General features: G+C 48.7%; 1 protein-coding gene across 10 annotated transcripts in view; it reads left to right on the top strand.

Annotated features, from left to right (window-relative positions):
• msi2b (musashi RNA-binding protein 2b) overlaps positions 1–15,000 on the top strand; it is a 224,199-nt gene that overhangs the window by 172,375 nt on the left and 36,824 nt on the right. For all 10 annotated transcript variants that reach the window (XM_031573765.2, XM_031573762.2, XM_031573764.2 and 7 more), the window contains exon 10: positions 6,046–6,120. In XM_031573765.2, coding sequence (XP_031429625.1) covers positions 6,046–6,120 — 75 coding nt within the window. The remainder of the gene's footprint in view (positions 1–6,045; positions 6,121–15,000) is intronic.

The raw sequence follows: 15,000 nt of genomic DNA, 5'->3' as shown, positions 1-15,000 counted from the left end.
AAAGGGCTTTGCGCAAAAATATGCCATTGATATTCTGGCCTTGGCCCCCTCTGTTCTTCTGGCCAACCTCCTCGTCCCCCTGACCCCGACTCGTCCCGCCCCCCTCCCCCCCTCCAACCCACTGGGGCACAGGCCTCCACATTACAGAACTAAATGAAGAGGAAAATTGAAGTAATGTTAAATTATGAATTTATGATTTCATCTGTTCCCCCACCTCAGGAGTGCTGAATAATAGGTGGAGGGGATTTTCATCGGGAGGATGAGGCGAAGCGGAGGAGAGAAAGGGAGGCGTCTCTCCTTAGTTTTAATCCATCTCCCCCCCCCCCCAGAGCTGCCCATCAGACACTCCGCTGCGGCACCCAAACTTTGTCAGGCGTTTGGCCAACTTACAGTAACAGCGGCCCAGGAGAGTGTCTGAAGGAGGGCCGCTCGTTTTTGGGGATTAATGGTCGCCGATCTGAGCGCAGTCTTTTTGCTTTTGTACGTTATAAAAAGTCAAATCTAGAGAGAGGTGGGGAAGGCAAGCCGCCTCAGATGGGTTATGAGGGGCGCCCACAGAAACACCTGGTGAAATACAGCTCTGAAAGAAGGCATGTTAGGACTACACCGGTGAAGAAGATGCAAATGCGGAATCAGTTACAGAGGAGCAGGAATATTAGCCGATTATTTCTTATCAGTGCTTTTGTCTGAGTACTGATATTGAAGATGCAGGATAAACTTCCTCTTCCACAATTTACATACGCTTATCCCCATCCAAAAAAAGAATCAGCGTGGCTCATTATTTAAAAGAAGTGTAATTTCGTACATGCCAAAATCTCATTAAAGAGCACCCCTCTTACACACCCCTTCACCCTAAACACCCCCCTCACCCCACCCCCCACCCCCCCTCGCCTTGCCTTTGTTTACCACACCTAATCGAGCCATTTATCTTTATTGCGTTAAAGGGCCTCATGTATGCCTGCTCCAAATGAATATACATTCTAAGCCCCCACGCAAGAGCAGGAGCCAGGGCTTATTTTTTAAACAGATGGATAATTGATTCTAAAGCGAATCTGAACTGTTGAGCCATAAAATAGGTGCATTAGTATGCATATTAATAACACAAATAAGGGGTTCTGCTAGAGGGAGGCGGGGGGGCCTGATGAAGTGACAGCTTTTATTTACGGGGGAGAGGGTGCATGAAGGCAAGGCGGTAAGAGTGTGCAGTGAGGAATGGAGGTGGGGGGGTGGGGGGGTGGGTTCAGTGGGGGGGGGGGGGTTCAGTGGGGGGTGTTTGGTGCTTTTCTTTTGGGAGATGATCTTACAGTTCCTACACACCAACCACTTTCCTGGGAGTTGACAAAGAGGCACAGGAGGTCTACACATGCACATATACACACACACACACACACACTTCATTCAGTGGTGGTGTTTTTGCGCATTTACTATATGGATGGTGTGCGTCTCCCACTTCAGGTGATACGACAGATTTGAGGGGGGGAAAAAGAACAAACTAATTCATCTGTGCGTGCGTGCGTGTGCGTGCGTGCGTGCGTGCGTGCGTGCGTGCGTGTGTGTGCGTGTGTGTGTGTGTGTGTGTGTGTGTGTGTGTGTGTGTGTGTGTGTGTGTGTGTGTGCGCGTGTGTGTATGTGTGTGTGTTTAAAGATGAGTTTGATGGCCTTTTACTTTTACTCAGTCATATTAGCATTCAGCCTCACTTCTAGTCATGAGCATGCAACAGAAGGCAGTCTCTTAGTAGACACATTGGCCATGATGACAACAGCTCCAGCCCTGTAGGTAGACTTTTGTATGCGTGTGTGTGTGTGTGTGTGTGTGTGTGTGTGTGTGTGTGTGTGTGTGTGTGTGTGTGTGTGTGCGTGCATGAGTTTGTGTGCGTGTGCGTGCTTTTGTGTATGTGTGTGTGTGTGTGTGTGTTCGTGTGCACGCACACGTGTGTGTGTGTGTGTTGCTCCCCATTCCTCTGACGAGCACTGGCTTCCCCTGAGGTTCAGACTCCTGTGTCGCACTAATCCCCCCGCTGTCAATAGGAGCCATGCCACAGTGCATTCACAGTAAGCTCTTAAAATGTCACAGGAAAAGCCGGTGTCATGTATATTTAGCTTTAGCATCTGGCATTTACCTCTCTGAAGACGGGAGGCCACAAGAGCACACAGCGCCCCTGTGTTTGTGGAACGCTTCCTTGGCCGTGTCTGGAGATGCGTACGCTAAGTCAACATGTTATGAAAAGGCGGGTAATGAGAGGCAAAGGCGAGAGGGCCGCCGTATAGGAGAACTGACAGCGAGGAAAGCCTCGTTTCTCCTGTAGAGTCCCGTCCCACCCAGAGGAGTAAGGTTGAGAAGGACGCCTTGTTTAATACTACGTGTGCTTTTTCTTCAGGTTTCACTGGCCAGAGAGAGAGAGAGACGCGAGAGAATCTGGGTTAGATTTGCGTTTAATGGTTAGCGCTTTCAAAACAAAAGTGTGCGCTGTCGCTTTTAGGAAGTTGTTGAACTGGAAGAAAGTGCTGGACTTCCCCTCTGTTATCTTTGGCTTGTGGGTGCAGTGGAGTGGCCTAGTCTTGCTTTGGGATTTTTTAGGAGTATCAGCAAGTCTTTGTTGTGTTTGGAATTGAACTAAATTAAAATTAGAAATGAATACTATAAATGAAGGGGATACAATTTTACATTAAACAACATGCAGACCACAAAGTAACAGAAACAACAGGGATGCGTGTACAATGTGAATACAAACGATTGGAACATTTGCACTTATAAATATAATAAAAGTTTCACAAATAATAATGTGTGTTTTGATAAATCCGCTGTCCTATAAATCCAGACAATGCCCACAATCCACAAACAAAACAAAGGTCTATAAAAAATAGGTCAAATCGAGCTTTAACAAATAGAACTTCAACGAATATAACTTCAGGAGGAAAGAGGGAAAGTCAGAATGAAAAGCAGAGAGCCAGTTGACCTGGCAGGAGTTAGTGCTTCGTGTGAAATGAAGTGCAGTGAGGACTGGGGTGGATCTCCGGTCACCAGACTACTCAAGGTTGAGATTGAGAATAAGATTGGCAAAGAAAGGTCGTGACCTTTATGTATAAGCTTCATGTTGAAGTTCTGGTGAGCATTTGCCCTCAGCGCTCACCGGTCAGATAACATGTCACGTTATAACTCCAAACACGTAAAGCCAGGTTTTCATCATTAGCGAGGAACAGTTGTGATATTCACTCACACTGATATTTCTGCAGATTTTATTTATTCATTTTTTTTCCCCCTCTCTCACTCGTTTCCATGCCTCTCAGTAAGCTACAGGCGGCTGAGAAAGTGATGTGTTGCCCACGTGGGGGGTGTGTGCCGGTGCACTGATTCTCATGGACAGCTCGGCTGGCACACCTGTGTGTTACGCACACTCACCTCCCGGATTTGCAACAGACTCCTCTCTTATGCATGGCTTCACCCCGAGCCTTGGGAGAAGCCTACTTTCACAGAGAGAACCCCCCACTCCCCAACACACACACACACACACACACACACACACACACACACACACACACACACACACACACACACACACAGAGCCATTGCGCCATGGCTTGCGCCGCAGCTGCCACTCGCCTTGGCCGGTGACGCCGGCTGCTGTCAGGCTGAGTGATGGGCGCGGAGGCTGAGATCAAGGCTGCGTCCCGAGAGGCTCACTTATCCACCGTGGCTCCGTGCAGAGGGGAGCGCTCCGCGGATGTCATAAAGGTTGTGCCGGTGCCGCCTGGTACATAATGAGCCATTTGGGTTAAGCCCCAGATGTGTAAGAGAGGAGCTGAAACGAGGTGTGTGTGTGTGTGTGTGTGTGTGTGTGTGTGTGGGGGGGGGGGGGGGGGGGGGGGGGGGGGGGGGGCATTGAGGAAAGGAGCCGGTAGAAGAGCTTTGTTGAGACTCACTAGCACAGCTTTGGGGGTTTAGTGTTGTAGTTCTCCCAGGCATCTTTAGGTACAGTGCCTATTTACCTTGTTTTCTGCCTTCCTCTCATCGTCCTCCTCTCTCTCTCTCTCTCTCTCTCTCTCACACTCTCTTTCTGTTTCTCTAACATGTCACATAGGACACCACCTGGGTATTTCAACTCCAGGTCTGGAGGCTGTATTTAGGTCTGGCTCACAGCCCTTAATGGTGGCATGGGGAGGGAAGAGCACCTTTAAAGCAGCAGTAAGGGGCAGACCTGCTCCCACAGATAGACACAAACACACACACACAGATTTAAAACACACACACACACACACACACACACACACACACACACACACACACAGAGTGTGCTCTCTTGCACGACCCATTGTGGCTGATGTTTGAAATGCTTCCAGATAATTAAGTCCCGGGCTCCTTGTTTGTGCAGTAAGGCATTGTGACAGAATAGGAACAATAATAAGCAGCTGGCCCAGAGCAGCTCCAGCTCCAGCTCAGCCACACACGTCTTGCCCGTCCTCGGCTGCTGGCAGAGGGACAAGAAGAGCATGTGTGCTGGGCTCCATCCCACCTCCCTCCAAACTTCAACTCGCTCCTGTTCCTTTCTTACGTGTTCACTCTCCCTCTCCCTCTCCCTCTCCCTCCCTCTCCCTCCCTCTCTCTCCCTCTCCCTCTCTCCCTCCCTCTCCTCTCTCTCCCTGTCCTTTTCTTTCCTCTCAAATTCCAATTCAAAGAAGCTTTACTGGCATGACTACAACACTGCAAAGTAGTGCCCGTATGAAAATAATGAACAGACATGGAAACAAGCAAACAAGTAAATTACAAGAAGGAAGGAAAATGAAGGAAGGAAAATTTAAATGTTTAAATACAGATGATGTGAAAGCAATGGCCTGAATCAACTTGTTTTGTCCAGTCGCTTGGTTGTAGTAGACTGCTACATCTCCGTTTGTGGTTATTATTCATTTTACCTTTTCTTCCGTGTAGTTCAGTCTGTTGATTAAATATTAATACATGCTCTTCTGCTTGCACACAAAATGGACATGATGTAAACGTTTTTATTGTTTATCACATTTCTCCACGGAAAATGGCATCATTAAAAGCTTCTGCGTTGGCAGGAACGCTGGATTTGGAGAGGAAAAGTGCGGTAAAAATAATAACAGTGATGCTAACAGCTTTTCAAGTGCATTTCCTGACAGCGGCGAAACGCAGGTTTCCTTCCCCCTAACACCCTGTAATCGCTCGATCATATTCTCCACGTCCCCGCGCCACACTGGCTATCTCGGCTACGCGGCTTTAGCCCCTGCCGTGCGCCGTATCGCTAAGAGGCTGTGCGGCGAGCTAATCCACGATGTCCTGGCAACAAATATCACCCCAGTCATTGTCTCCCAGCACTGGCGTGTCCTTCATGATCGATTAGCTGACCGCTATAAAAGAAAGGTTATCGATCAATGACAGTTTTGGAGGGGGGGAGGGGGAACAGGACTGGACAGGGAAAGCAAAACTCAGGGCTGCAGTGAGAGGCGTTTGTGTGTATATGTGTGTGTGTTTGTGTGAGAGAGAGAGGGAGAGAAAGAGAGAGAGGGAGAGAAAGAAAGAGAGAGAGAGAGAGAGAGAGAGAGAGAGAGAGAGGTCGAGTGCATCTGACTCTAAAGAGTTTGCATCAGCAGAATAGCCTGTGTGCTTTCGGCCTCCAACACTTTAAAGAGGGTGCTGTCACTCTCCTCGGCCTATCTGTAATCTGATAATGACAGAGGCAGCTCTGCATACATGAATATCTTTGCGTGTCCAAGTGTGTAAGGCCATGATGATTAAAGACATCATGTATTGAAAATGGACCTTTAGTCTCCTGACCATTCCAGGGCTGTGCTATCCATGCATTTAACTAAAAACAAATGTTGTATTGCTCTGTATATGTGTATATGTGTGCATGTCTCATTTGTGTGTGTGTGTTTCTGTAAAAACAACACTGACAGGGTATCTATATGTGTGGATATGTGTGTGTTCTTTTTTGGTTATGTGTGGGTGAATGCCTTTTGTGTAGTAGGTCTTCAGTCCAATTTCATTGTGATTTTCATAGATGTTTTTCTTTCCTTCCTCCTCCTCAGGTTACCCAAACATTGTAGCAACGTATGGCAGGGGATACACCGGCTTTGCCCCGAGCTACAGCTACCAGTTCCCTGGTAAGTTCCATCTTGTTAAGCTCTGTGTGTGCCCCCCACCCCACCCCACCCCCCCTCCCTCCCTCACACAGCCACCCTGCTGGCTGACAAACATGCGTACCCACTGCGCACCCACACACACTCCACACACAAATAACACACATCACCACATCACACACATGCACGCACACGCACACACACACAAACACACAAGCACATGTTTACAAGCACAACTATTCATACATGTGACTACAGGCAGTTTCCCTCACACACACTCACAAACAGATGGAACACATGCATGCACGCACAGACACACATGCATGCACACACACACACAGGCAGGGACACACATGCCAGGCCTCCTACTGTGTTATCTCCCTCTTGTTTCCCCTCCTTACACACACACACACACACAAATGCACACGGGCACACACACACACACACACACACACACACACACACAAATCATGTTTCCTCAGGCTGCAGCAGGGTGCCACAGCTTGAAAGGCCTGTTTTCGAATCAGAGCGAAACCGCATTTCTTTCCCTCGCAGATTATGCTCTGATGTTCTTAAAAACTGTACCATCACTCTTGCCAGGCCCAGGGAACATGCCAGCCCTGATGCCCCTTCCATAAGTGGGACTCATGCCAGCCCTGATGCCCCTTCCATAAGTGGGACTCCAACGATTGTTTCACGTTGGACTTCCTCAAGAGAAACTCTCGGGGCCTGTGACGTGTGTAGACTGAGATTTTGAGGACCCGGTCAAAGCCACCTCATAATTGCACTAAAGTCTCAAGGTTTAGCGCCACCCTACCCCTCATTGATTGGGAAAAGCTCCACTTTGGCGAGTTAATGCATTGTAAGTGAATATGTCATAGCAGGCTGTTGAGAGACCTCCTGAGGGCCGGGCAGTATTTTCTGCGCCATATAAATACATGGGCCGGTGGAGAGTGGCTAATGCGTTGTGGCACTCCAGGCTTCTCAGAACTAGCCCGTATTAGTCTGACCACTCAAGCTGGAGCTGCCTGAGCGTGTCCCTCGAGCACAGCCAGCAAATATCAGTGCGGGGGGGGGGGGGGATGGATACACGAGTGGACAGGAGGAGGAAAACAGATAATGGAGATGTGTAAATTGGCAGGCGGCGCCGCTGGAGAAGTCTGACTGACGCAGGGTTGGGGGGTTGTATGCTGCAGCATACACACACACAGACACACACACACACACACACACACACACACACACAGAGACGCACACACACACACACACACACACTGTGGGCACGAAACATACACCCATACGCCTATATGCCCACGCCTTAGCTCTCACACAGATGGACACATTTTCATGTTCACAGCTTCATACTCAAGGGATCCTGAATTTGACCACAGCGGTTGCATCTGTCTTGTAACAGAGTTGGAACACCTTGTCGAATAGCTGTCTTGCTGTTGAGCTGGTCCTTGAGCCAGGTCCAGATCCACACAAGCACTTGTAGATCATTGGAGATTGGCAGTCCACAACCCTCTCCAATAGAGACAGGAAGAGGAGAGGGGGGGGGTCACTTCAATCACCCAAAACACATTCACATACTTTTCCCTGTCAGTAAGTGGTCGATAGAGCTGAAAGAATACGAGCGAGAGAATTCAATGGGGACAAAAGAAGAGGAAGACAGGAAAACTTTCAGTTGTGTATAATCCTCTGTGAGTCGCCTGGCTGCGGAGGACCCCTCGCCAGCCACCTCTCACCACACAATCCCCTCTCTCTCTCCCTCTCTCTCTCTCTCTCTCTTTCACTCTCTCTTTCTCTCCCTCTCTCTCTCTCTCTCGCCGACCGTCTGCTCAGATGGCGGCGGTGACCTTGGTGCCAAGCTCGTGAGGTGAAAGAGGCTTTTGTGCCACACTTGTGCGCTTGTCGAGTGTGGGGGTGGGATTTACCTTAAGCTCGGCTGCAGCCGAGGTTAAAGAATTGACTGTTTAAAAGACAGCAGGTATTTTCTTCTTCTCCCTCTCTGAAGTGCTGCATGAAATCCATACAGGTGACTGGATTTGAAGGCGGTTATATTGGAGGGCGAGCTGGATCCTCTTCAGCGTGGCCTTTGGCCTGCCCCTGTCAGATAAATCTTTAGATGTGTCTCAGCACTTTGGATTAGTTCAGTGCTATGTTCATGTGGTCTGCTCTACTGCAGAATGGCTTTCCTCTCACACAAGTCTGATTTATATGAGCATAAGCTGTAGTTGTAAACGATACGAGCTGCTCGATTATTCTCTGGCCTGTATTTAACGTCATCTTAAAAAAAGAAATTTTAACACTCAAATGTCAAAGTACATATCTTACATATGAATAAGAATGCTGTCATTGTGCACGCATTGAGTATTATGGGATGTTCCCAGTGGCAGTGTTAATGCAGGTGATGGTGGCCATGTTTGTTTTCTATCTTTCTATTCTTTTTCTCTCTCTCTCTCTCTCTCTCTTTCTCTCTTTCTCGGTCATTGGCCTTTCGTTGCTGGTTGCGATAGTGATACCAGAAACAATGGCAGTGTTGGGAAAAATTGTTGACGTTGAAAACAGCAACACAGTGCCTCTCACACCATGTCCCTTTGACACGTCATGTAACCCCTTTCCCTCCAACACAATGGAGGAGCAGGTTCTCTTTGAGCAGATCTATGCTGCCGCCTGCAAGACGCCGTGGATAAGAAATAAGACAGTCATTTCTCCAGTGGGATTTTTATGGATTTTCATGCACTATCTCGGTGTAGTCGCTAATAGTGTCAATTTAGCACTTCAACAGCAATTTCACAGCGATTTAACAATTTAAGTAACACAGCCTTCCGTATAACTAAAACACAATCATCAGTAACCGGCCCAAACATCTCGATTCAGCTCGTGTTGCGCAGCAGCCAGGCTGAATGTCGAGGCTGTATTCGGTGATTTCCCTGTGACTGTCACCTTAGACAGGATGCTTGCCACATTCATCTTCAACCAGCATCTCCCAAACTGGCAGATAACCTGTACCTCTCTTTATCATCACAGGCCTCTAGGAGGCCCCTGCCCAGCCGTGATGTCACAGATACCAGCCTTTAACAGGCAGCAGTAAAGCAGACTTGGTCCGGCGCCAACAGAGCCAGTGGCGAGAATAGACGGGCCGCTATTCCCATGGTTATCTCCGAGCCAGCCGTACTCACCCGCCCACACACACACACACACATCCGCACACATTTGTAGTGTTCGGCCCTACCTCATTTTTATGGGATAGAATCTGACATTTCAGAGACCGTAAATCCAGAGGAGACATCTCAGTGGCATCATAAACAAGCCAAACGTCACATCAGAGGCTTGCGTGTGTGTGTGTGTGTGTGTGTGTGTGTGTGTGTGTGTGTGTGTGAGCGTGTCTGTGAGCATGTGTGTGTGTGTGTGTGTGTGTGTCTTTGAAGAGGAGGGAAGGGGGTGACTTGTGTAAGCTTGCGTGCTTGTGCATGTGTCCGTGTGTGTAGAAATGAATCTGTGTGTGTCCAGGTCAGTGTTTTCCTTACGGCCTGTATTGTTCAGTGGGCGCCAGTATGCAGTCTGAACTTCACTGGCTGTTTAGCTTTACCCACTCTCTTCAGTTAGACATGACAGCCCATCCTGCATCCGCAGGCAGCCTGCTGGGCATACCTTTATCAGGCTGCCTGCTGCCTTGTTATCACCCAGTCAGCCCGCTGTCACGCAGGGCACTTGTTGATTGAGTGCTTGATGGTGCCGCTCGTGCTCTAGCGGAGCCTTTGGCTAGCGGAGCCTTTGGCTGCTTTCAGGAGCGTCTTTAGCAGGAGTTTTGAGGGGGGGGGGGTAGGGGGTGGTAGGGGGAGGTGAAGGAGACAGAGCTCCACGGGGAGGTGATTTTCTTCCCCCCTCTTGACGCAGGCTGGCAGTGATGAGAGGTGACGGAGGTGGGCCATCAAAGTTCTGTCATTCAAGGTCAGAGACCATGCCTCTCTACCCCCCCCTACACCCCCTCTCTTATTCCTGCTTCCCCTGTATCTTAAAGAGGAAAGGTGTGTTTATCTCTCCATGGGTGCATGTGTATGTGTGGATTAGAGGAGAGTGACTGAAATTGGCTTTTCACTTTTGATTAGGCACCAATCACTTATGCAAACGGGCCCCGGCGTCAGCCCCATCCAGGCCCAGAGCGGAGGCCTGGCTGTGGGGATGCTACCGCTCAAAGCTCCGGGGAAATAACACACACATACAAACACAAACACGGGCAATACGTTCCCCTTGTCTGGGCCTCTCTGACCTCTGTGTCTGCCTGTCTGCCTGCCTGCCTGCCTGCCTGCCTGCCTGCCTGCCTGCCTGCCTGCCTGCCTGCCTGCCTGCCTGCCTGTCTGTCTGTCTGTCTGTCTGTCTGTCTGCCTGCCTGCCTGTCTGTCTGTGGGCATATAGCAGGCTGTCTTCATGCTTGTCTCAGCCCTCTTTTCCTCTCTCACACCATGTGTCAGACAGTCTGCCCACCCACACACAACGCCTGAAGCCACAGAGAGAGAGAGTGAGTAAGACAGAGAGAGAGAGAGAGAGAGCGAGTGAGTGAGTGGTGAGAAGGTTGGAGAATACAGGAAAGGAAATGGTAGGAATAAAGGAGCAGGAAACAGGAGAACCAATAGCACGTCAGTAATGCCTGCAGTCAAGTAGGTTTAGGGAGAGAGAAATAACGAGAGAACGAGAGAGAGCGAAAACGTGTGCGGAGCTTTCCAGCAGCTGTGCCAACTCTTCACCCAAATTGCCTCTAATTGAAAACGCTGCTTATTAACCCAGTGGGTGTACAGAGGCAAACGCATTCAGCCTGTTACTGGCTTCAGAGGAGAGCTGCTGGGCTGCTTGAATGCTCTCACACACACACACACTAGGGCTGAACGATTTGGGAAAATAATCTAATTGCGATTTTTTTACCAAAATATTGCGATTGCGATTTAATATGCGATTTTTTTTTTATCCTCTTTTTTTCCCCAACAAAACGTAATGAATGATTTAAATATGACCAACACAATATTAGATACATTTAGTGTAAAATATTCTTTCCCACATTTTACATTTTTATTTAACTGCTCATTACAGAAACAAGAACAACAAATCAAGTCATTTTAAGTATAAACACTAGGCATGCACTTTTTAAACACTCTGTGCAAAATGTACCATCTTAAAAAAAAAAAAAAAAATATATATATATATATATAAAAAATATAAATATAAAAAATATATAAATATATAATATATATATATATTTTTTTTTTTAGACCACGTTTTTTAAACGCGAACGTTGCGGTTAGAAAATCGCGTTCTATCATATCGCGATTAAATCGCAAATGCAATTAATCGTTCAGCCCTAACACACACACACACACACAGACACAGACACACACACACTTACTTAAATATGTGGTTCCAGATATACACACACACACACACACACTTACTTGAATATGTGGATCCAGATATACACATGCACACACACTCATACTCTGAAGCCAAACAACACATTATTATGATGACGCACCCTCACCCTTACTGGTTCCCACACATCTGCGTGCGCACACACACACACACACACACACACACACACACACACACACACACACTCGCAAGCACATTCACACACATCGTACACCCATAGCTCTTGCTTTACAGGCTTGAGCCATGCAGATGTCGGTGCCCAGATGTTGGTGCGTTAGCTGTGTTTATATGGCAGCTGTCTTACTTTGAGGTAGGATCATGGCCGAGGTCGTGTCCCTGAGATGAATGCCGTCATTAACCCGTCCACCCTCGCAACCTTTAGCAGGTGATTACTGCAAGGCCCCTGAATGAATTTTTATCGTCAAATTACTATATTCAGTCAAAGTCAATCAATCCCATCACCAACCAGTGTGTGATTAACCAGCTCATTCTCAGTGCAGACTGAAACGCTTTAATATCTCTTGTCCCAGTCGGATGTAAATCTGCCATATTGACTGTCTGTGCAGAGGTGTCAAAAGTCCAGCAATTGCATCAAGTCTTTGTTTCACAGACTTTTAATTGGCACAAAGGTCAATTGGGACTGGGACAGGAGGGATGACCAATGGCCTCAATAAGACAGGAGGCTCAATTTTGCCTTGCTTTTAATGGCCACTCCGGTCCTCTCCTTTGTCAACATACGTTGGATGACGTATTCAATCTTTACTTCGAATATGCAATGAGGTTGTGTGTTTTATTGCGGGTGCTGCGGTCCCTGTGGCCCCGTCTCTCGCTCTCTCTCTCTCCACCCCCACTGCCCCTCTGTGTCTCTCAGCTCCCCACACCTCCACCAGCAGGGCCTCCTTGGATGTGCTCCCCAGGAGACTGCAGCTCTTGTCTTCTTGGGGCTGCGCCTTACCGTCTCTGTGTCGACTCCGCCATTATTCTTCTCCCTGCTCATGGGGAGCTCAGGGTGCGCCGGCCTCTGCGGAGGGGATATGGAGTGTGTGTGTGCTGGAGGAGGTCACCGGCCTCTGCGGAGGGGATATGGAGTGTGTGTGTGCTGCAGGAGGTCACCGGCCTCTGCGGAGGGGATATGGAGTGTGTGTGTGCCAGAGGAGGTCAGCGGTGGAATCGATGCTCTTCATCATCAGTGGCCATGCTATTACGAGAGCCGGGGGCAGCCTGTGGGGCCACAGTGAAACCTCATGAGACAGAAAGTACAGACATCTCAGGCATTTTTAGTGGCGGCTCCGTCTGGTCCTGGTGCCCGCTAACATCAGCTGTCGTTACAGGAGCCTTCCCATGGCCCAGTACAGGTTCAGGTTGGTTACTAAGTTAGTAAACAAAACCTGAGATGGAACCAGCAGTTTGGCTATCTGAGAGCTGTGGCAGGGCATTGTACTGTCTTAGGAGTGCACCTGTTTGTCATTGTCAGCTTTCAGTGTACAGTAAACCCAAAATCATCAGTCTCCAATGTGTGAAGCAGATGCCCTGCGACTTCCTGATAAAGCCAGGCCACGCGGGCTCTGTGGCTGGTGTTCTCACCTCAACATTAAGGCCGTGGTGATGCTGTTCGAGTTGAAACAAGTCTGTATATGCCCTTCGGTGTGCTGAATGAGGAAAATAGAGCATGTTCTGCCAGAATATGTATTTTCATTCATCTGTTTATCATTTTATGCATTGGGATGTTGGAAATATTATGCATAGAAGTGGCACAGGAGCATGTCTTCAATCCCTTTTCTCCTCAGATTGAATACTTAATGTTATCTTTCTATTCTGGTTACTAGAGATAAAATTCATTGTGTGTGTGTGTGTGTGTGTGCGTGTGCTGTAACTGTGTGTCGTTAGTTTGAACAGCTGAACATTCACCCAAAACATCCTGGCTTTGCAGAAACCTTGCGTCCTACATTGGAACTTCTGCATCTCCTGTATTAGTGACGGATTGTTTTTGCGTGTGTCTGTGTGTGTGTGTGTGTGTGTGTGTGTGTGTGTGTGTGTGTGTGTGTGTGTGTGTGTGTGTGTGTGTGTGTCACGATGTGAATACAGTTCACCCACATTTGTGTATAGCCAGTCACATTTGTCTGTGTACAGTATGTGTGTTGCGTGAGTATTTTTGGGGTCTGTTATGGGCATGAGGCTCTGAGTTTCCCTCCCGAGCTAACTGCTATCCGCACACACGTACGCTAACCCCCCTCCCAACGACTCTGCAGTTAGATGGGGGCCCGTGGAACATGTTGCTGAGATGATGGATGTGGCGCTGGTCTCTCACCGTGTCTAATGCCCCTACAAATAGCTCTGTGAAATGCTCTATTAGCTCGCCGCAGTAATGTGCCGGTGTGTAGCGCACTAGTGGAGGGCGGTAATGCACACAAGCCAATTTTATTCTTGTGTCTGACAAGAGGCCCGGCCCCAGATAGTGTGTTTTGCTATGGTGAGATAACCTGGCGCCCAGATGGGTGGTAGACAGATGGAGGTGGAGGCGTAGGATGGTGTTCTGTGGGGGGTGGGGTAGGTTACCTGGGTGGATGCATCATTGCCAGGGTCAGTGGATGAAGCCAGGTGTGTGTGTGTGTGTGTGTGAGTGTGTTTCTTTAAGCACTTCACGAGTTCACGTTCCAAATTTGCCTAAAGAGAAGCGAGCGCAAAGCGTGTTTGGCAAGGTCTCTAGCCAGGGTCCTGAAGTGCTTCGCAGGGATCGTGCAGGAGTCGTGCAGGAGTCGACTGAGCTGACAGGAGTCAAGCCGGATCCATGTGTACACCCCCATCCTATACTTAACCAAGGGAATGCGGTGGGTTTCGAGAGTGAGCACTGAGACACATGCCACAGCTTGAACAGCTAGGCTGGGAGTAAGTCACCGCACCGAGTTTGATGCTACAGGCGTAGCAGATTTCATCACACTCCTCCCCAACTTCCATTTCCAACGGCATTAATGCTGAACCGCAGGGAGAGAAGCACTGTTAAGGCAACTTGAGTCTGTTTGTGTATCCTCTGTGTTGGGTTTTCTTTCCCTCGGTTTTTCATTTAGGTTTTGTGTTATGCTGCAGTCAAGCACATCAGGCACACACACACTCACTCACACACACACACACACACACACAAACACTCATACACACACACACACACACACACTCTCTCTCACTGTCTGTGTACGTGTGTATTCTTGAACATGCACTTGTGCAGTTGAGGCATATATTTCGCTTTATCAATGCCAGGTTGTTCAGGTAGTGGTGTGTGTGTGTGTGTGTGTGTGTGTGTGTGTGTGTGTGTGTGTGTGTGGCAGTGCTGACTCTCTCTGCCATCTTTTCCCAGGATTTCATGTGCTTTTATTGCACAGATGGCGCCCAGCCTTTGATAGCTCAGCAGAGAGACCTTTTGAAAAGCAACACAAGTGAAGGGTTTCAGGTGGCGGGGGCGGGGGCGGGGGGGCAGGCGGGCTAAGG

The sequence above is a fragment of the Clupea harengus genome, chromosome 9, assembly GCF_900700415.2.
Source record: "Clupea harengus chromosome 9, Ch_v2.0.2, whole genome shotgun sequence".
Taxonomy (NCBI): domain Eukaryota; kingdom Metazoa; phylum Chordata; class Actinopteri; order Clupeiformes; family Clupeidae; genus Clupea; species Clupea harengus.
This window is presented reverse-complemented; position numbering and strand designations above follow the sequence as displayed.